Genomic DNA, 23,038 nt, shown 5'->3' with positions numbered 1-23,038 from the left:
GAAGAGGTGAAGAAAAAAACGAAGGAGGTGCTGTGAGCCATCCAAACAGATGAGTTTGAAAAATGTTTCCAAGAATGGAATCGCAGACTTGACAAGTGTATTAAGTTTAATGGAGAGTACTTTGAATATGATAAGGTTGTTTTGTAAAAATACATAAGTAATAAATAGCTTTGAAATAAAACATTCTGGGTTTTTTTTTTTGGTATCAACTCATCGTTACCTCTCACTCAGGAAGTAGACTGAACCGCTTTACAGAAACACAAGGATGACTGGTAAACCCATGGGTGCCAATTGGAACTTCTAATGTGGTAGAATGCTGTCCTCACTCTGGTGTTGAGGGAGTTCATATTCTAATAGCCTTTCCATTGACATTCCCTACGTGTCTCAAGAATAACTGGTACCAAAGGAAGAAGTCTAAACTGCGTCAGTGAGGGCGTCAGTGAGCTACAAGGCTTCAGAAGTGAACAGAACAGCAATACAAATGTTTCAGCAAGCTGATGAAGCACCCTCTAGTGTATGGCAAGGAATTTAGAAGTCAGCTCCTTGGCCAACCAACCAGAAGAGATCCATATTTATGCTCTTTCCAAAGAAAGATGATCCAACAGAGTGCTGAAATTATTAAACTATGTCACAAATACCACATACAAGTAAAATTTTGATGAAGATTGTTCAGTAATGCTTGCAGCAGTACATCAACAGGGAGCTGACAGAAATTCAAAGCAGCTTCAGAATATGATGTGCATGAGGGATAACATTGTTGATTTCACATGGATCTTAGCTGAGAGGAGAGAATAACAGAAATATGTTTACTTGCGTTTCATTGATTATAAAAAGGAATTTGTATGCATCATAGCAAAGGATAAATAATATCAAGAAGAAAGAGAATTACAGAATACTTCGCTGTGTTCAAATGGAACCTGTACATGGAACAAGAGGCATTTGTGGACACAGAACAAGGGGATGCTGAGTGATTTAATATTAGGGAAGGTGTGGGTCAAGATTGGGTCTTTTCCCCACACTCATTCAATCTATATGATGAGCAAGTAATCAGAGACATGGGACGGAGACCTATTAACAATCTCTGATATGCAGATAACAGTCTTGTTTGCTGACAGTCAGGAGGACTTGAAGCACTTGCTGATGAAATTAAGGACTGCAGCCTTTGAATTGTATTGTATCTCAATTGGAAAATAAAATCCTCATGAGAGAAACATCATGATAAGTGGAGAACGGTTTGTAATTGTCAGGGATTTAATTTTGCTTGTATCCACAATCAATGTTCATGGAAGCAACAGTCAAGAAATCAAATAACATGTTCCATTAGGAAAACCTGCTGTACATGATCACTTTCAAGTGTTGAAGAACAAGGATACCACTTTGAAAACTCAGGTGCACCTGCCCCATGCCATAGTCTTTTCAACTGGGTGAGAGTCATGTGAAAAACCAACAATGAATAAGGAGACCGAGAATTGATGCCTTTAAATCACTGTGTTGGGGAAGAACATAGAAAGAACCATGAACTGCCAGAAGAACAAACAAGCCTGTCTTAAAGCAGTGCAGACAGAGCACTTCTCAGAAGTGAGGAGGGTGGGAATTTGTCTTATGCATTTGGATGCGTGACCAAGAGAGTCCATCCCCTGGAAAAGGCCCGGGTCAAGGAGAAGGACAGTGAAAAAGAGGAAGACCCTCAAGGAGATGGACTGCCGCAGTGGTCGCGACACTGGGCTCAAACAGAACCAGCATGGCAATGATGGCGCAAGGTCAGGCCATGTTTCTCTCTGTTGCGTACAGGAAGGGTCACTATAAATCAGAACTGACTGCGTGGCCCCTAACAACAACAGCTGATGTCAGAGAGAGAGGTGGCCGTCGGCTTTGCTGTGTTTACGACACCTAACACCACCACAACCACCTTGTCTCACTTGATGCTCTAAGACCGAATTTCCACTTCAATATGAAATGATGTACAAAACAGTCCCAAGAAGTCTACAACAGCTCCCTAAACCTTTCTTCCTTACACATATTTGGAAATTTTAGCTTCCTAAGCATATCAGGAATATCAAAACATAAACTCAGAAGGAGAACTTTAAAACATTCCAAAAGATTCTCAGGATAGTTGAAAATATGTTATACTTAAGGGGGAAGATTATGCCATGGAAAGAAAATTAAAGTCCAGATAGATTTACCAAAGATTAAAAACACAACTTGAAAAGTAATAATGAATTGATTAAATGATTGAAAAATAGAGTTAATGACATTCCCCCAAATGTAAATTCGCATTACAAATAGAAAAAAAAAGATGAATGACAAGCATGAAAACCACTTTAAAAGGATCAATATCCTTTTAAAAAATAAGAGTCTCAGAAAGAAAAATCAGGAAGGAAATTATTATTATTTTTTTTTTACTCTTTATTCATGATTTGAGCCAAAGTTTACAGAGCAAATTGATTTTCCATTCCACGGTTCACACATTGTTATGCGACACTGATTGCAATCCCCACAACATATCAATACTCTTCTCACTTCATTTTTTATTTACAATTCTTTTCTTCCTTTTTACCTATGCCTTCCTCCTGACTTCTGAGCTTTACTCAGATGCTCAAATACTGTCGTTTTGATCTCTCCTGGTTGCTTGTTCTAAGGCGTGTGTACCTCTCTGTTGTTCCTGATCATCGTGTAGGCCTATCTCTCAGTTGGACGAACGTTGAACCATGGGGATGAATTCAGTTTCAGGCCTGGAGGGCATCTGAAGGGTTATCTAAGGGCTTGTGCTTCAGAGATTTCATCGGCCTATCAGAACGTAATCTTGGTTTTGTTCTTTTTTAATTCATATTTTTGGGTTTTATATCATATTTCTCTCTCACTCAATCCAAGACCTATAGTGATCTGTTTCAGGGTGATCAGCTTCAACCGTGGTAACTGTGCACTTTCTCGTTCTTCTGGCCTTGGGTCATGGAGGCCGGGGTGCCCACTGTCCATTTATCCTCTGACTGAATTGTTTCAGAGAGGAAATTTATTAAAGACAAATCCCTAAAAGTTGAAACGAGCTATTAGATTGAAACATAAATGACAATGAATTACATTTTTAATGAAATTCCAGAATACTATACAAAGAAGATTTGACACATTTGGTATGAAAACCCTGGACCAACTCTTCTGTTTCGCACAATGTACGAGTCCCAGCCAGAGTCCTTTTCCCATTTCTGTTGTCCCACCTGTAATTGTCATGTTGTTATGACAGTTTCCTTTGTTCTCCCATGTCCTGCTTAAGCCACCACTCCTCTGTACACCATTGGCTGCCATTATGACTTCATGCTAATGACCTTTGTCTGGGTCTTGTCTTTGCCCTGTTTAAGACTTAATCATTATGTTCTCCTTTAAAAATGAAAGTGGCCCCAAAAATGGTGCTGGCTTGCTAACGGATAGGTGAGCAGTTCAAACCCACCAGCTACTCTGTGGGAGAAAGAGGCCCGGTCTGCTTCTGTCATGATCTACAGCTTAACAACTAAGGGAGTGTCTACCCTATCTTGTTAAACAAGCAACACAAAAACCAAACTTGCTGTCATCAGTCAATTTCAAACCACAGCAACCCACAGGAGGACAGAGTAGAACCACTCCACAGGGTTTCTGAGACTAGGAATGTTTACAGGAGAAGACAGCCTCACCTTTTGGACAAAGAGTAGTGGGTGGGTTTGAACAGCTGACCCTACAATTAGCAGTCGAACACATCATCCACAGTGCCACCAGGACTCCTAGCAGGTGGCAAAATAACTTTTATATACATTATGAGATTAGAAACCACCACAGGACTTACGTTATTTTGGTGGTCTGTGATGGAACCTGCAATATCTCTGTGTTATGCCTCTCTTACATTTTACGTATTTCAAACCATAAAATGCATTTAATTTTAAAACAATGTAACTTCAAAGATAACTGAACTGATGTTTTAATATTAAAGAATATTTTTGAGATAGACTTGTTCCTTGCTTGTTAAACTAAAAATGCCTGTTGCCTAAATGCTCTTTTATGTTATCCAAATTATAGAGCAATTCTGCTAAATGTTAAGATGCAGCGATCTCATTTGTATATATATATATATAAAGAAAACCAAAGCAAGTGTCCTTGTGAAGGTCACTGGGTGTGGCTACATACCAATTTATACTTATTGATCGTTTTAAATAATCGTTAAAAGCACTAGTATTTTTCAACTAAGAAGACTACCTTTAATATTCAACATCTCCCGGAGGGTGCATTTTGTATGAAAACTGCTCATGAAAGTTTATGTAAGCATGTTTGTGGGGTAAAAGGGACATTCAGCTTCACTTTGGGATTGTGAGGCCTGCAAACCTGAGTCTGTGTTGATTTGCAGTTTCCATACGATTTATCTTGCTCTTTCAGGTGATGATGCCAGGGAAGCTGTGAAATATGGTGTGGATGGAATCTTGGTATCAAATCATGGGGCGCGACAGCTCGACGGGGTACCAGCCACTGTGAGTTTCAGCAAATGCTAGGATGTCTCTTTGGACTTTTTATTTCCATCACAGTTTGGACTATCTCTACATTTACTACCTTCTGTGTTACCCAAAGCAAAATATCTATGAATTATATACCGTATATATTCGAGTATAAGTCGACCCGAATATCAGCCGAGGCACCTAATTTTACCACAAAAACTGCATTAAAAATGTGCTGAAAAACTTGGCTTATACATGAGTGTATATGGTACCTATATATGGCCTTGGAGTTTTAAGCTAAAGAGCATGGTGCAGTGGGAAACATGTGAAACTGCTAAGCACAAGGTTAGTGGTTAAAACCCACCAGTCTCCCCAAGGGAGAAAGACGAGGCTGTCCATTCCTGTAAAGATTCAGAGTTTCAGAGACCCTAAAGAGCAGTTTCACAATTTTACTCTGCCTTCTAGGGCCACCAGGGGTCAGAATTAGCTTGATGGCAGTGGGTTTGGTTTGGGTACTTGTACTTGTGGGCCTGGCATAGGCTTGTCTTTACAGGTCTGTGTTGCTGTTGAGTTGGCTCAGATTCATGTTGAGCCAAACTTATAGAGTAGAACTGAACTCTGTAGAGGTCTTCTGTTCCAGATCTTCGTTTCCTCAACATTTAAAGTTCACGCGTCAATAGATGATTTTTTAGAAGCCTGTTAACCTTTAATCTTTTGTAGTTTATCATTGACCTGGTAAGCCATCATATATCAAAACTTGCTTTAAGAATGTATTTACTTATTAATTTGAGTGTACTCTCCTCACCACTACCTCCTTCTGAATTGGGTGATCACATGTACTTTTCTTTTCTGATCAGTCGTAATGATAAGATGAATAGCTGTCATTGGGATAGCCAGTGAAATTCATTCGAACAACTGGAAGCACTGCAGAAACAATCACTCAGTAAAGAAGTAGTGGATTATTGCTTAATTGAACTAACAGATTTCTTTAGTCAAGTCTATAATTCGTGCAGAAGACTCTCCTGGTTCAATTCCTAGGCGATGGCCCTCATGCACAGCCACTACTGATCTGCCAGTAGAGGCGCTGTTTTGCTATGATGCTAAACAGGATCCAGGTGAGCTTCCAGACTAAGCTGGACTAGGAGAAAAGGCCTGGGGGGTCTACTTCAGAAAATCCCTTAGTGAGAACCCTATGGGTTACAGTGGTCTGATCCACAACCCATCATAGGAATGAAACAGGACTGGGAAAATTTTCAATCCATTGTGTGAGGAGGAAGCCAACGACATAAAACAGTGGTGTGGTGTTTGTCAGACTACACAATGGTAGGGGATCATTGGGCATAAATATCTGTATTCTCAGCTTTTCCTAAAGTATGAATAATACTAATGAACCAAGCCATTGAACTCTGTAGGAGTATACATTTAAGAATTCAAAACCATATAGCTGGAAGATTTCACCTCGGTCCAAATTGGCTTTTCTTGTCTTCTAGGGACTGCCTTTTGAGGTTGATGTTAAATGTTGCTTGCAGGAAAGTCGAACCAGAAAGGGAACCCTCCCTGGGCAGAGAAGCTGGTCCCTGCTCAGATTTATGCCTCGCTTGTGTGTGAAGACACAGACTTAGTGTGTGGGTCAGATGCAGTTTGTTTTCTAAAAATAAACTTAAATCCACTGAAATCAAATCTCACTGGAGTTTAGAAGGGGAAAAAAAAGAGTGTAAATGCTGTGGTTTATTTCCCTCTGGCTGTGGGGATATGGAAACTTATCTAAATGGGCTTTTTGAGTTGTGGTCTCAGAGAATGTTTTAAGAAACAATAACCCTCTCCTTTTCATGCCCTGTGCATGAGCATCGTGGGCGCTTTCTCGAGTTTTACCTCATACTTTGGAGCAAACTTAAGCTTCATGATGATGAGAGAAATGTGAGAAGTGATTAGGTTTATGGTGTAGGGTGCTCTCCTGCAGTTTGTGGGTTTTGAGGTGAGGGAAAAGGACTCGGGCCGGCTGTGCTGTAAAACATTTCAGTAGGTGCATGAAAGGACATACTATCCTACGGGATCTGTTCTATTATGAGTCCCAAACCAGAATGATGTCATGGAATGAGCACTGACATCGATGTCTGGAGTCTGGAGTTCGAGTCCTTGTCTTGCCTTTCTTTGAACTTTTCAATTTTCCCTTTTCATTTTGATACTAATGGAACCCTACAAACCTCAAGCTTGTACTCATGCTAAGAGCCATGTGAGCAAATCCCTCAGACTTTTCAGCCTGAGCCTCCTTGTGGTGGTGTACTGGTGGCTGAGAGAAAGTGATGGACCACACGATGTCTCCATTTCTACAAATCATTGAAGATCTTTTTCTGCAGGATGCATGCATGGAAAGACTCTTGTCACTATACATCCTATTAACATAAGTTCAGCTTCATTTCATCTTTAAAATTTTTGCGTTGTGATAAAAAAATATAAAACAATTGCTATTTTAAAGAATAAAATCCAATGGCTTCAGTGACCTTCATCATGTTGTGCAACCATCATCACCATCAATTTCGGAAAGATTTCTGTCACTCCATAGAAGTTCAATACCTTTAAAGCAAGAACTCCCAATTCACAATGGTCCTAGTTTCTGGTAACCACGAATAAGGTTTGGTGTCCATGTGTTTGCCTTTTCTAGATATTTCAGGTAAGTGGAATCATACAATCGTTGTCCCTTTGGGCCTGACTGTCTTCACCCTGAATAATATTTTCAAGATTTTTCTTATGTCATGTTGCATGTTGCTACTGTTTGAGCTGCAACACGGGCTCAAACAGGAGAACCCTTGGGAGATGGCCCAGGAGCTGGCCGGGCTGCCTTCTGCTGTCTCAGGGGTCGCTTCGAGTGGGAACTAACTCCCTGTGACCTAACCTCATTGACGCTGAGCTCTGCAGTCAGACCTCGGTCATGCCCTAAACACACAAACACCGGAAAGCCAACCTCACTCTCATCAAATCTACTCCAACTCAAAACACCCATGTAGGATAGGGTAGAACTGCCCCTGGGAGTTTAAACATGTGGGGGTCTTTCTCCAATGGAGTGGCTGGGAGTTTCAAACCATTGACCTTGCAGTTAGCAGCCAATGTGCAAACCATTACAGCACCATCCTCCTGTTTAGCTAAAGAAGTAACAAAGTAAGGTTTGCGAATGGCTTCCCCACAGGTAATAATGTGGCCATGATTGACCCCAAAGTAATGAGAGGGCTTATAAGAAAGAGGATAATAGATTTCTAAAGTGAATAGCATTAAAGCTTTGAAATTGAGGTCTGAGGACAGATCCTGTGAACTTTAAAGGCCTTTTAGATTTCAATTTTGTATTTTCATTTTGATGCTAACTGGACCCCAAATACCTCAAGTTTATACGTGGGGAATTTTGGGGGGGGTGAAAATTCTCAACTGTAAATCATTTTCATAGAATAGGCCTTTGAGTTGTTAAGCCAGTGTTTTTCTTTTTTTTAATTTTATTTATTTATTTTTTTAAGCCAGTGTTTTTCAAACAAGGTCTTTGGTTCCTTTCTTTGGAAACTGAAAAAAAAAAAGGTTTTTTTTCCTTTTAAAAGTGCAAGACCAGCTTTGAGAAAGACTTGATGTAACATTGGATGTGTCTATTTGCATCGTCTGTGTAACAAACCACCCTGAAACAGACCGAACAGTTTTACCAATGTTTCAACAGCAAACTCCTGATCTAAAGGAGGGGATGTGACTTTCTGGAGCCCTTACAGCCCCCTGAGACCACCCGTAATCTTAAAACCATGAACCATCACTATCCCAAAGCCGTCTTAGATAAAAAAAGAGTCTAGTTCAACTCGTAAAGAATGCTCGTTTGTGAGATTTGCACTCTTTTAAGAAGCTTCCTCTACATAATGAGATTGTTTACAGCAATTTAAACTATCAGGAAACCTGGGGGCAAATAGGTTTATGTCATTAGGGGAGAAACAATTGGAAAAGAGGGACAGTACATTTTCAGGAATGTAGCCAGTGCCACTGTAGGATACACGATACACTGGTGAACACCATGTGTTTTTCTGTGGATATTTTGAACAACCACAAAGCAATGAGCTTTTAACAAGGTAGATTGCCAATTTAGCTTGGCACCTACTGGGACTTTTTCTGATCTTGACGAGACTCGTTCATATGTGTCTGTGGTCAAGAACGGGCCTACTAGGAGTGGTAGGGATGACCTCAGCAGGGATGACTCCTTGACATTATTTCACAAGTTAGGGCAAGTAAGATGTGTTTGTTTATCATTAGATGGCAGGTTTTCTAGAGAGTAACTAAGTAGAAGCAGGCACAGTCTTTTAGTTCTAGATTCAGAACCGGCGCATGGGCACTTTCTCACCTTGTATTGATGAAATAAACTCCCAAGGCCAACTGCAATTCAAAGTGTAGGAGGATAGAATTCCTCAGGCCCCTCATCCTTGGGGTGATAGGATGAGTTGAAAGGTCACATTGTGAAAAATGAAGATAGGGAGGGAAATAATTTCATTTGTTTCTGCCTACAAGCAGTCAAACGTATGAAGTGCGGAGCCTGAGGGTGGCAAAGTCAGACGAGGAATTATAGGCAGTGGCCTGGATTCTGCTCTTTTCACCTTTATCTGCTTTTCTTTAGGTTCAGCTGGCTTGGCTTGAGCCAAGAGTTCCATGGCTAAAGCAGTCAAAGTCAAGAGTGTAATGGCAGATGCTAGGGAAACAGGAAAGTGAGATCTACGTGTGAGCCTAAGTTTTGGGGGAAGGGAACCTTCTGGAAGGGTGTAATGAGGGGTCTCCTTTGAGTCAGATCTCTATGAGATTCTTTTCCTATCTCCCAAGCTTCTGGACACTGTACCTGAAAAGCAAACGGTTTGATAAACCAATGAGTGGATGGATGCATGAGCAAGACCACATTGGGGTCTCACCATAGTTTACTGATGGCCAGCTCCACTGGACTTAAATTTGTAATTTGATGTCTAAAGAGGTGCTGGGGGAAGAAGAGCTGATAGGAGTGGTCTCCAAGATGTGTTCAAAGCTGGAATGAAGGAAACATAACAGGATCATAGAATAGTGAGTTTATACTACTCTGTTTATTTATTTAATCTCCTCTGATTAGAATAATCCTGCATAAAAAAGAGGTGCCTCATAAAACTTCAGTTTCAAGCCTGAAAGGAGTAGTCTAGAAATGCTCAGCATCAGGCAGAACATTTGTTTCCAGAGGACACTCGCAGCACCATTACAGGCTCTGTTTTATAACCCCGGCTTCACTTTTAAAGTATCATTATTTGTTCCCCGTTAGACTGCAGGTTAGACTTTGGCAACAACCTGAAGAGATTTGATTCGCATGACTTTGAAAATGTGTACTGAACCTAAGCTAGCTAATATTTTTCTTTGGTTCTGGTTTCATATGGGGAAATACACTTAATTATAGCTTGCATCATTACGTGGAAATTGTAGCATTTATATGTTGATGTAATTTGCTGAATGTAAAAAGAGGACTATGTATAGGTAAAGGGATGTATGTAAATGGATCCAAAGCATGTTTGGCAAGTCAGGAAAGTCAAAAGGGAAAGGGAAAATCACATTACCTGCCAACCAGTTAGGGGCTGCACGCCAACGCCTGCCTGCACTTCCTCCAGATTTGTAGCCACATTTGGTTTTCAGCCTTTACACAAACCCCTCTTTAAGTCGAGCCTCTGAAGTTTTAGGGAAGAAGTGGGAGAGACTGAGTAAATTCAGCACAATCATTTTGGGGAAGACTTGAGTGTGTGGTTCCTTTTTGAGTGTGCATTTTCAATGGGAATTGGCCTTAATATTGAATATTAAGTTTAATTTTAAATTTGTGTATGAATATAGATAGGTAACATGTTCAGAGATTCTGATCTGTAGATCATGTTGGGAATTATTTCCATTCTCCAATCAAAGATCCACATAAAAGAAACCAACTGTATCAGTTAGTTATTGCCTCTTGATGCTATACAATGAAAGATCTCAAACTCAACTTAAATCAAGAGTAATTCACTCTCTAAAAACAACTGTGGGTCTACAATCTAAGTTTGCTACCAGTTCCATGATTGTGCTCTAAGGATCAAGTCCAGCTGGGCTTGGCTGAGAGAGTGAGACTTTATGAATATTTATCCTGGGACCAAGCTGAAGGGGAAACAGAAGTGGGAAAGAGCAAATAGAGATACACGAGGCTGCATAAGACCTAGATTCAGAGATGGCGTTATGCCATCCCTGCTCATTTGCTATTGGTCAAAGTAGGTCACGAAGGCCAAGGCCCAAGTCAAATTTTTGGCAAATACACTCCGGACTATTTAGTGGGAGAAACTGTAAAGTTATCTGGGAAGGAGTGTGGGTTTAGAGGGCATTGAAAGATCAAGAACAATAAAGTAATGCACCAGATAGACTTCATAAGCTTGTGTTCGTTCTTTCGTGCGATCCTTTGGCCATCTTTAACTGCCAATTGAAGACTCATCGAGATGCATATAACTATACTCTTTTTAAAGCATTAAAACTATTTTCAGTAGTTTTATATAATGAATAACAATAATAAAGTCTGCTAGGTGGGAATGTCAGAGACTATTCCTTGTTTGAATTTTTATATTGCTTGTACAACATCTTAGTATAAGTGGTTGTCAATGAGTAAGTAATAAAAGAGAATAACTCATATGAATAAGATACTTCATTTACTTTTCTGCATTTTATAAAGCATACTATTAAGAAAGGGTTTTTTAAAAAATTGTATTTATATATTGTTGTGATTCTGCTTTCTAAATTTGAATATTGGGAATAGCAAGAATCAGGAAAAAAGAAGAAAACAAAATCTCATGGACCTTGAAGGGGAAAAAAGCCACTCAAATATTAATTTAATTGATTTTTCTTTGTGTTGCTAGTCTTTTCTTCTCTCCCTTTTAAGGAGGAAGTAATTTTACTGTTGAGTCTGAGCCTAAGTAGCCTTTTCATTCACAGGCCCACTCACATGGGTCAGTGACCTTTGTAGATTGAATGGTATGACAATTCAAAGTGAGCAGTGCTATATCATCATTTCCCTGCTTGCCTCCACAGATCGATGTCCTGCCAGAAATCGTGGAAGCTGTGGAAGGGAAGGTAGAAGTTTTCCTGGACGGGGGTGTGCGGAAAGGCACAGATGTTCTCAAAGCTCTGGCTCTTGGGGCCGAGGCTGTGTTTGTAGGAAGACCAGTCATATGGGGCCTGGCTTCCGAGGTAATGGAACCCAGAAACAAATCTATAAGAAAGGATGATTTAAGAGTGAAATCAATACGTGGAATGCCAGATTTACGTTTATATCTTTTATTTGCCTAGGGGGAGAGAGGTGTCCAAAACGTCCTTGAGATATTGAAGGAAGAATTCCGTTTGGCCATGGCTTTGTGTGGTGAGACTTGCCATTCTCATCTGCTTTCTTTTCTTTCAGTTGTCTTTCAGCCAACTCCAAGAAGCCTAGGGATTCCGTGCATAGCGCACTTACTGGGTTCAGCTGCTAACCAAAAGGTTGTAGATTCAAATCCATGCTGAGGTGCCTCAAAAGAAAGGCCAGGTGATCTACTTCTGGGGAATTGGTCATTGAAAACTCTATGGAGCACAGTTCTCCTCTGACATACATGGTGTCGCCACATGTGAAAGTTGACTGATGGCAACTGGGTAGAGCCTGGAGCATCTATAAAAAACAAACCTAATCCACAGCCATTCAGTTGATTCTGCTGCACAGCAATCCTACAGGATAGGGTAGAACTGTTCCATAGGCTTGTGAAGCTGTACGTCTTTATAGAAGCTGACTGCCTCATCTCTCCCAGAGAGGGGCTAGTGGATTTGAACTACCCACCTTTCAGTTTGGAGCTCGATACCTAGCCTCTTGTGCTGCTAGTGCTCCTTAGAGCCTCTGTCATATGCCCTGTGGCCACCTAGAATATGGGAAAAGGGCTGGTGGATATTGTGCCTAGATATGCCTTTGGTGTCTTAGCAGTTCAATTTTTGTTTTGTGTATTTTAATTATTTTGATTTTATGTATGATTTTGTTTCACAAATAACCATGATAAAACAATATTAATGATAGGTAAACTAAATGAAAGCCACTGATATATTTAAATAGCACTATAGAGAGGATAGATAGATAGATAGAAAGACACACAGACAGACAGATAGATAGATAGATAGATAGATAGATAGATAGATAGATAGAAAGATTGATAGAGATAGATCTTCTCCCTCAAAAACATTATATTGTGGCTGAACCACTAAACATTTACATATATAAGGATTACAATGAGTATTCAGCATGTGTGTTTTTAGTCAGTATGAGACCCTTTTCCGGGCAAGTGAGATGGGGAAAATATGACGTAGCGTCTTCTGTAAGGTACTCAGACTCACCAGTGTATTCCTAATAAGGCTGTCAAACACAGAGACGAGGCGACTGCCATGAGATTGAAGCAAAGGCCTGCAAATCCATCTGCAGAGTCCGCATGTGGATTGAGTCTCTGGTGAATTCTCTCTGACCATAGTTGAGGAATGTGAATCGCCCTGTCATCAGACAGAGAAGATCATAAAGTTAGTTACGGCAACACAGTTAAATAAAAATGTAATATCTTATTATTTGATCTCCCATTTGACACATTTTAAAGCTGTTTCTGTTTAAAAAGAAAAAGTGAAATATACACAGATTAAGCCCCTCGTGAATCCCTCTGACTATGGACCAGGGATGCAAATAGCTTTGCTATCATGTCAAAAGTATATAGGAAAGTGAATTGTTGCTGATGCAATTAAGAGAAAACTTAGCACCCTATCATTTGAACTCGCTTACGATCCATTTAAATTTGTTCTAATACTTTATATTTTCTGTTTTATTTTCGATTGAGTTTGAAAAAATCTGTTTTACTGCCTTACTAGTTGTTGTATTGTTTTAATGTTTTTCTGTGTGTGCAATCCAGGGTAGGTAAAGCTATAGAGACAATAATTAGATTAATGTTTCCTTGTGGGTATGGCAGGGGAGGTTGGGGGAAATGGGAGCTAATAGTAAAGAGTGCTAGAATGGAACAACTGCTCGGAAATGGATTGTGGTGATACTTGTACAACTACTCATGTTGTGATTGAACTCTTGAATGATATGATAGATGAATTATATGTTAATAGAAGCCTAGAAAAATTGAATTAAATTTAAACAAACAGGAGGCTCTCATGGAGAAAGTGAGCCTGGAGATGTATGTTTAAATCTGTGTGAAGTTCAAATTATTTAAGAAGAGAGCAGAATTCATTTGAGGTCAAGAAAATGTTGTATATTATTGCAAGAGAAGGAAAGGGAAGCAGGTACGTGAGTGACATTTAATCAAGGTTTCCAGTAATTGGGAGGAAGCATTTAACTTAATTCTAATTCTACTTTAAAAAACACGAAGGGCATGCATCACTATCTTACAGACAGGTATTAATTAAATGAGAGAAAAAATTATTTTCTTTGCAGATAGATCAGTCTACTTGAGGTGTAGAACATGGCTGGGTAGTTAAAAACATGTAAGATGGAAGTTAGAAAGACCCATTTTAGTAAGAGATATCAAATGATCTATTGGAGAGTTAAATGGAGCCCTGGTGACACAGCGGGGTTAAGTATTGTGTTGATAACCATAAAATTGCTAGTTCAAACCCACTAGCTGCGCCATAGAAAAATTAGGAGGCTATCTGGTCCCATAAAGATTTATACTCTTGGAGAAACTACGGAGCTGTTCTACTCTGTCCTGTAGAGTTGCTTTGAATTGGAATCAGCTTGATCACAGCTGATACATCACAGTGTAGATGGAAATAGAAAGACATTGATGGGTACTTGAAGATGTGGGGGCTAAGGGAGCTGGACAGAGTGGCTGGAGACATGGGAACAGAGGGAGAAGAGGAACTAAGAGCTGATTGGACAACCGAAAGACTGTATTTTTTATTGAGCTTGGCGGCTCTGGAAAGAAGAGAACTTGAAGAAGAGGAAGATGTCATTTGAGGACACAATAGATTTGACGTTGACTCCTGTCTTTGCCACTGCAGTGGAGAACTCTCTGAACTCTAACTGGCAACTCTGCACTTCCACTTGGACCTACGAGACACTTTACTCTCTCCTTGTACAAAACTAAACTCCGTCAAACCTGCTCTCTCAGCAGTCCACTCACATTCAATGTCGTTCCTTTTAATACCATTTTTTCAGTTGCACGAGTCAAAAATCTTGAGTCTTCCTTGACTCCTGTTTTCTCTCATGCTCCCACATAGCGGGATTCTCTCTCTCATCAAATATAACCAGAATCGTACATTTCTATCATCCTTCACCCTCTTGGCTGAAGCCACCATCAACTCTCATTTTGGATACTGCTTTTGTGCCTAAGGCAACTATCTGTGTATCCCCTGCCCCAGTCGATATTCAACAAAGCAATCAGAATGATCCTTTAGAAGCAATCATTCCGATCTTGTCACTCCTTTGATCAGAACCCTCTAATCCCCCCCCCCCCACCCACTGGTTTTTTCCAAAGTTAATGCCAAAGACCTTAAAGGGGTCAATGAGAATGTACTAGAGTCTGACTCCTGTTATCTGTCTGACTTCAATTCCTACTGTGGCTCAGCCACACCTGCTTCGTTGCTGTTCTTTGACTGTCAGAGTGGATGCAGTTTTTTCACTGGCTGATCCCTCCATCTCCAATGCTCTTCCTCAGGACACCTACATGGCTAACGCCCGCATGGCTTTCAAGTCTCCCATGAAGCTTACTGACTGCCTTGTTTAAAATTGCAAACTCTCCTCCACCTGCCCACGCACACCTCCAGATTTCTTTCTCTGTATTCATTTTTCATATAGCACTTATCACCTTCTACAGATCACTGCTTGTGTAATTTAATTTGAAATTGGTATATGAGAATCCTGATGCAGGGATTTAAAAAAATCTTTCCTGGGGTATCCACAGGACCTAGAGCAGCGCCTGGGACAGAACAACACCCAATAAATATTTGCTGTTGGAGTGAATAAATAAAGTTGTGTTATCACTAGAGATGGTTTCGAAACGGACTCAGAATGGACCAGTGGATGTAACAAATGGCCTTGCATGAATGAGCAATGACTGCACTTTGAGAGTAATAAGGGGTTCCTTTTTGGTGATCCATATGATCCAAATTGTCTCATAGGTAGAATTCCCAAGATAAATAATGTACTTGCCTTTGCAGGGCCCCAGTGAGAAGAATAGCATTCTCTGAATCCTCACTCCACATTTTAATTTGCTGCAGACATATCCTAAAAGAGGGCTTTCAGCCCCTGAATCTCTATTAAATGTGGCAGAAAGAATATACTCTTTGTGTTAATAAAACTATGTGCCAGTCATCTTGTGTTAAGGACTGTTTGGGTAATAAAAATGGTCTCATGCCACATAAGATTTGGCAAGCCTACCTTGAATCATAAACCTTACATTTGTCAAGCTTTACATTCCTTGGGAAAGCGATTACCTGCCTGATTATTACTGCATTCGCTTCGTATTAAATGTATGCAGTCTTTTTTTTTTTCCTTTTTCTTTCAGGGTGCCAGGATGTGAAAGCCATCGACAAGACACTGGTGAGGACAAATCCTATGGCTGTTTCCAAGATCTGACAGTGCCCAATATTTCCCATCTGCACTACTATTATTATTTTGGGGGGCATGTATGACTTGACAAAGAGACACTGTGCAGAGGGTGACCACAGTCTGCAATTCTTCGCCTCGAGACAAAGGGTGTCGTTCTTCTCCAACAAAATAGCAATCCTTTTTAGTTCATTGCATTTGACTTTGCCATGGGGGTCCTAGGAACCTTTAGGAAAGAAATGGACCTGCATCCTGGAAATATATTAAGTGTTAAAAAGAAAACATTGAAAATGCGTTTAGACAACGTCCTCTGCTGGCAAGCTGAAGTGCTAAAGATGAAAAGGTGCCCTTTGGCCAAACGGAAGGGAGCCAACTCGATGGTGTCCAGGTCATCGCCTCGCTGTTTGTTAACCTGTATTGTTTTCAGATGGCCTGAAAACAAATTTCCCATTGTAAGCTTGGGGTCCAACTGTTGGAAAATCCTGGATAGAAATCCCTAGTGAGCGGAATTCAGAATATCGAGATGATATCCCTGAGGTGATTTTGGAGGAGTGGTCATAGTTTGGTATCGCTCAATAGACGTAGAAGGAGGGTCGTAATCTGTGATGTTCGAGACTCTTTTTAAACTCTGCTACTTGTCCGGATGCAGATTTCCATCCACAGTATCTCTATCCACAGATTTCCATCGTCAGGACCTACATATATCTGATGATTTGATGATCTATATTGCTCTTATAACCATAGAGAAATAATTTTTGAAAAAAACAATCTCTCTGGTCCATGTGCAGCAATATGAAATTCAACCATTTTAATCCCTCAATTGTACTTATCTCCCTGCCCCCATTGTGAACTCCTGCTAGTTCTCTTATTCTTCTTGGCTCCCTTGGTTTACTTTTTTGCTTATTTACCATTTGGCGTCTCATGCAGAAAGGGCCTGCTGAATGATTTGTGGGATCCAGTACAATATGGAAATGCAAGCTACCTTGTTCCTTTTTTTCTGTTCATATGATCTCTTTCTTTCACAGTGTTTTTAATTTTCAGTTCCATGTCATGCTGCCTTAGGCAAAAGAATACTCACACGAGGAGAGAAAACACTCACAGGCAACTGAGAATTTGTCCCTTGGTCCCAAACTTCTTTGAACCCAAGTCCAGTTCTCAGAAGGAGGTGGAAGTTGGTAGAGGTCTCTGGACATCAGTCCCCGGGGGAATGAGTAGCAGAGAACCCATTGGGGGCAGTGAGAGAGGTGGTGGAGCGGGAGACTGTGTGAGCTGAGGCTCCACGCGGTATTCCATTTCTCTTCCCATTCAATTTAGGAAACAACATTTTAAAGATAAAACTAATAAGAAATTCAAGACAGTGACCATACTGTGAATCGACCCTAAGTAGAGGGCCCCTTCTGAACATGGGACCCTGAAGAACCTGAACTGGATCCATGGTCAGGAAGCTGGTATCCCAGTTAGCCATTTGGCTAGGATGGAAATGAACTTGGTAGACCAAGTAATTTTTGAAGTGTTTTTTTTTTTACCCTTTTCCTGGACTCTTGTCCATTTTGAGATCTTGAATAAAACAATTAAGAGAAGCACTTTCTTGAGATATGGTATTATTTCACTTGTCCCAGTTTTTAAATGCTAGGGTATTCTATATTGCTGACATACATATTTCTTTCTAAAATTCTATCTAACTTGGATAAAGAAGAATCAATATGATAAAAAGGCATAGATACCCCATATATTTTTCTTCAAATGCAATGAGAAAATCTGATGGTCATAGCAGGCAATTCTTTTTCTTTTCAATCAATATTAACTAATTATAATGAATGTCTCCATAATCCCTAAGAGATTCAGAAATGCCTTTGATATTGGCATTTTGGCTCTAACATAGTAAATGAGGGCCAGTGAAAATTATTACTCCAAAATCAGAGTACCCATTAGGAAAGAAGCATATCAAAATGTGAAACCATTGTTTCCCCACATACGCTCCATCTCAGGGCACTGTTTTCCCCTCCCTAGCCTTCTCGGAAGAACTCTGTGTCCTGTTTGCACCAGACCAACAGGGCGGTGCCAGCCTCCTCAGGGAACTCCAGTGGCGTTCCTTTGACACGTTCTTTCAGTTTGGGAAACAAAAATAAACCTGAAGGGGTCAAGATGCGGGGTGTGGGGTGGACGGGGGGAGGTTTCTAACAAAATTCTCAGGACAGGCCTTTCTATCATCAGGTGCTTTGCTATGCTGTGTGTGGGGGAAATTCTTCATGCAGTTTTCTGGCTGCTTCCTCACCAATGTAGCTTTTAATTTTCTGAAATTTTCTTCATAAGTGCCTGGGGTCATCCTTTGTCCTCTGAGGGAAGAAAAATCCATTAAGGTTACCCCTTTGAAAACCCCAAAAGCCATAAAAACCTTCTGGGCTAACATCTCTGTCCTGAATGTCACTCAGCACCCTTTGTTTTTTGGGAAGGGATCCTAACAAAATTGCGACCAATGCATTACAGAGAGAACTTATCTGCTACTATTTGCTGACCACAGAAAGACATCGAATTCCATTTTATTAGGAGTAAACCTATGGGTGTATGAAATGGGACCCTCCTTGCAATACTTCTTAGCTTAGCCTCCCAACAAGGTGTGACACCTTGGGAGTAGATAACTCCCCCAGCTAATGGATACCCACTATGATGTTCTATGTAAGTTTTATTAAAGGTGAATTTGTGAATTTCTACATTCTTATATCCCCCAACTGGTAATTCTGTTTAAATGTATTGACACAAGAGAAATAGTCTCAAGCCTACCAGTGAATCCTGAGGATGGCTCAATACTGGGCAATGCTTCCTTCTATTGTATAAAAGATCACTTGTTGCCGCGAGTTTGCGCTGACTGGAGGGCAACTAACAACAAAAATGACTTATGATTCTTCCTTTAGAGTAAATTTCCATTTATTCCTTCCAAGTCAAAATATATCTGAAAGATTTATTATGTATAGTGTTTTCATAATCAGAAAGAAACAGAGTAATTTATTTCATTTCTTTTAAGAGTTCCTCTCGTCCAACTGCAATAATAGTAAAACTCCAAATATGTGATGGTTAAAACAGGGATGAGGTGTATGTATTGTACAATCTCTCTGGATATTTTGTTACTTGAATTTGGTATGATCTTTTTGAATAAACCAAATATTTATATATATATTTGGTAAAACAAGGCAGTGGAGTGGAGGAAAAAAAAGGCTAGTTATTTTTAAGAGGATATTTAAAGTCTAGGGAGCTTCAACAAGTTTGTGGAAAACATAATTAAAAGACAATGTGATTTTCTAAGCATCCGAAAAAAATTCACTTGTAGATAGCAATCTAAAACATTCTTTCTCAGGCTTTAGCATACGCCAGCCTGACCTGGAAGGCTTGTTGAAAGACAGTTACCGGGTCCTCAGATATTGTCAATCAATCTGGCCTGTCTCTGCCCGATTCCGTCGGTGATGTGCTGTAACGACGAACAATGTGTCTGTGGCCGTGATCGCATTTTGGAGGGAGTTCTGTGCTGCAGGATTAGAGTGAGGCCAGTCACACTTCTCTCACAGCGATCCCTTGGCCCGGACACAGAGAGAAATCACAGGCCCAATCGGAAGAGCATGGCCAAGGTCTCTGTGAAGTGGCGCTTTGGATTGAGGTCTGAGAATCTGCACCTTTACCATGTGTTCAAGTAAGAATGATGCTGCTGGTTGGAGAACTCCAATTCGAGAACCGCTCGTCTAGTCATGAACAAGGAGCATCAAGTGCGATTTCTCAAGCAGAGCAGGCAATGAGGCAACTGTTGGGTGTGGATTATAGTTGCTCTTCAGTGTCTATATTAGGTGGGGTTGTCTAGAGAAGTAAAACCACTGGCACTTGGATATGTTGTGTCTAGAAAGAGATTTATATACAGAAATGGCTCATGCACTTGTAGAAAGAGGAAAGTCCAGTCAGGTTCTAGCTACTCAGGCTTCTTCTGACTCACGGAAGCTGAGGAACAGGAAGCCGGCTGACAAACAGACAGCAGGGGGCACAGGCTGGCATGAGCAGGAGCCAGAAGTCAGCCTAATGCATCCACCATCCGTAGTCCAATAGTGACTCCTGGGATCAGCAGGAGACTCGACAGGTGATTGAAGAACCACAAGCAAGACGCAGCTCTGGCAGAAGGCAACGCGTCTCCATGACCTGAAATTGGCAGCAGCAATAACAATATAGTCATTAGAAATGTCAATATATATTTCTGAGAGAGACAATTCCATCCATGACAGTAAGTATTTTACGTTTTTCACACTGAGATGATCACGTTCAACCTGGTTTTTGCTCATAGCTGGCTCATGAGTCACAAGTGTTTCAACCCTTTAACTTTCTTGTCCTTCCCAGGTATTTCCCTTGTCACTAAGATTCTTATATCCCAACCCAGAAGCACACCTGAGGCATTTAGCAATGGTGGGTGTTTACCAGCAGAATTTGCCAGAATATCTTTTGTTTAAATTTGCTTACAGTTTTGCTTATATTTTGCAACCTGGAAGAATATGGGTGTGAAATAAACTTTCTTATATCCACAATTCTTTGAGAACTCATGGTGTCAGCAATGAATTGAAGGACGCTTGTCTTAGTCATCTGGTGCTGCTAAAATAGATATGCTATAAATAGACGGCTTTGCCAAATTTATTTTCTCATAATTAAGGAAGCTAGAAATTAACATTAAGAATGTCAGCTCTAGGGGAAGACTGTCAATCTTGGTTGGCTTTGGCTCCTTTTCATATCTGTTGACCTGGTGTTTGTGGAGATTTCCATGTGTCTGGGCATCAATATTCCCTGGGGTCTAGGAGATTCTCAGTTTAAGGACCTGGCCTGGAGGACATGCTCCTTGCCCCTGGGTCTTCTTTCTTGATAGTACATCAGTCTCTCTCCTCTCTCTTCACCCCACTCTATTTCTAACTTCTTGTAAGATAAAGGAATACATCAAGTGACGTGTGTCTTGAGTCATGTCCTCTTGTAAGGCTGTGACTCAAGATAAGAAGGAGCTTCCAAAACTCATGGAAAATTCCATTTTCTTTCAGTTTTATTTTCCATGAGTTTTTGAAGCTCTGTCATATACTTCACACTAATCCTGCTTCATTAATTTAGGATTTACAGCACATAAAAAAGGAGAGTAATTATCCCAGATAACACAAAAATGAAGAACAACAACACAATACTGGGAACCATGGCCTCAACAAGTTGACACACACTTTGGGAGCCCATTATCCAATCGACAACAGTATTGATGCTTCTTAGCATGCAGTTTGCAACTGCATCCGGGTCATCACTGTGTCATTCACTCGCTTGTTTATCTTTTGCCAAAACATCAGTGTTTTTGGAATAGCTTTAGAAGGCTGGGCTGCATTAGTAAAGGATGTTAAGGTTTGTTTACAAATAGGGAGAAAGACAGTCATGCTCCTCATTGTAAGAAGCTATAATTTATTTACTGTTTAATGGACTACACTGTGTCAGTTACATAGCAACAAAATAAAGCTTATCTACTGAAGAAAATCTAACCTTTTCTCATTACATAAAAATAGCGAATGCTTTCTGAACTTAAATTTGCTCCAGTCTGTATTCTGTCATTTGCCAGTTATAAAAAAATACCAGGATTAGAGTTTATTATACATAATATAAATGTTAACCTAAATGATCCAAAGCTATTTTTATATGCCTTTGTGAACGGAAATCAATCTTATCTGTGATTTATCAGATGCAATTTCCTGTCCTTATCCAAATTTAATTTGAGCAATAGGTATCTTCGCTAATGTGGTTGCACCTACTAAGTTGAGATAATTAAGAAATGCTTGGTTTTTAATCCAATTACCTGCTTTGCTTCTCTACTGATAAATATCTGAAGATAATAAACATAACTTCAAGTTAAACATTTTCAAAGTCTTCTACAAAATGAGGGCCATAATGACAAGACAAGACTGGGATTCAGTGATAAATACATTTGATTTTGTGGATTCATTTGATTCAGCATCATTGGAGAAAAGACCGTGTTTTGGAGGCCTCTTTTTGTTCTCTGGCTGAATCATCTATTTCTAAAGCTGATTCATTTTCCGTACGATCAAACTTGTGGATTTCTTATTGACAAAGATGTTTAGGGTAAGATGATTTACGTTGTACGTTAGTTTCATTACTAACTTTACTAACTGAAGTCAAGGGTAACCAACCTGAATGAACTGGATTAGAATCCTGATGAGATGAATCAGTAACTTTTTGGACCGTTACTTAATCTTGGCCCATTCAGATTCTGGACTATGATATGTATCTGCCTACCACATTACTTCATTGTGAAAATGGCATGAATGAGCTAAATGAGAATACACCATGAATCATAAGTCAACATTCAAAGGGAATGTTTATGAACAATAATTACTATTAGTTGAATAATATGACAAGTCCTTTTTTGTTTTTAAATCATTTTATTGGGGGCTCGTACAACTCTTATCAAAATCCATCCATCCATCCATTGTGTCAAGCACATTTGTACATCTGTTGCCCTCATCATTCTCAAAACATTTTCTTTATACTTGAGACCTTGGTATCAGCTCCTCATTTTTCCCCTCCCTCCCCACCACTCCTTGATAATTTATAAATTATTATTATTTTGTCATGGCTTACACTGTCCGATGTCTGAAAAGTTCTTTTTTATGTCTAAGAAATAGATTTATATAAAAAAGCAATTATATATTGCAAAAACATCTCAGCCCAGTCCAACTCAAGCCCATAAGTCGGGTACTAGTCCATAAGTCCTTCATCAGACTCATGCAGCCACATGCAATGATGCATAATGCAGAAATATGACAGGCTGGCGGGTGCAAAGTCGTGTGGATCCAATGACAGTGGTAGCATCACGGGGCTCTGGCAGCAATCAACAAGTTCTAATGTGTTTCATGCTTTTTGTACCGTGACGTGGTCTCATTGTCTCTGACAGAGTACTAAAGAAGCAACACCAATAATGCACACACACACACACACACACACACAC

At 40.0% G+C, this 23,038-nt stretch overlaps 1 protein-coding gene across 1 annotated transcript in view; it reads left to right on the top strand.

Moving 5' to 3' along the window:
- The window catches only part of HAO1 (hydroxyacid oxidase 1), a 64,991-nt gene extending 47,385 nt beyond the window's left edge, over positions 1-17,606 (top strand). The window contains exons 5-8 of the mRNA XM_004697838.2: positions 4,396-4,487; positions 11,511-11,669; positions 11,769-11,838; positions 15,986-17,606. Coding sequence (XP_004697895.1) covers positions 4,396-4,487; positions 11,511-11,669; positions 11,769-11,838; positions 15,986-16,056 — 392 coding nt within the window. The 3' untranslated portion in view covers positions 16,057-17,606. The remainder of the gene's footprint in view (positions 1-4,395; positions 4,488-11,510; positions 11,670-11,768; positions 11,839-15,985) is intronic.
- The last annotated feature ends 5,432 nt before the right edge of the window (positions 17,607-23,038 follow it).

This window comes from Echinops telfairi, unplaced genomic scaffold (assembly GCF_000313985.2).
Source record: "Echinops telfairi isolate 266 unplaced genomic scaffold, ASM31398v2 ScPeMD7_5592;HRSCAF=6446, whole genome shotgun sequence".
NCBI classification, from domain to species: Eukaryota; Metazoa; Chordata; class Mammalia; order Afrosoricida; family Tenrecidae; genus Echinops; species Echinops telfairi.
This window is presented reverse-complemented; position numbering and strand designations above follow the sequence as displayed.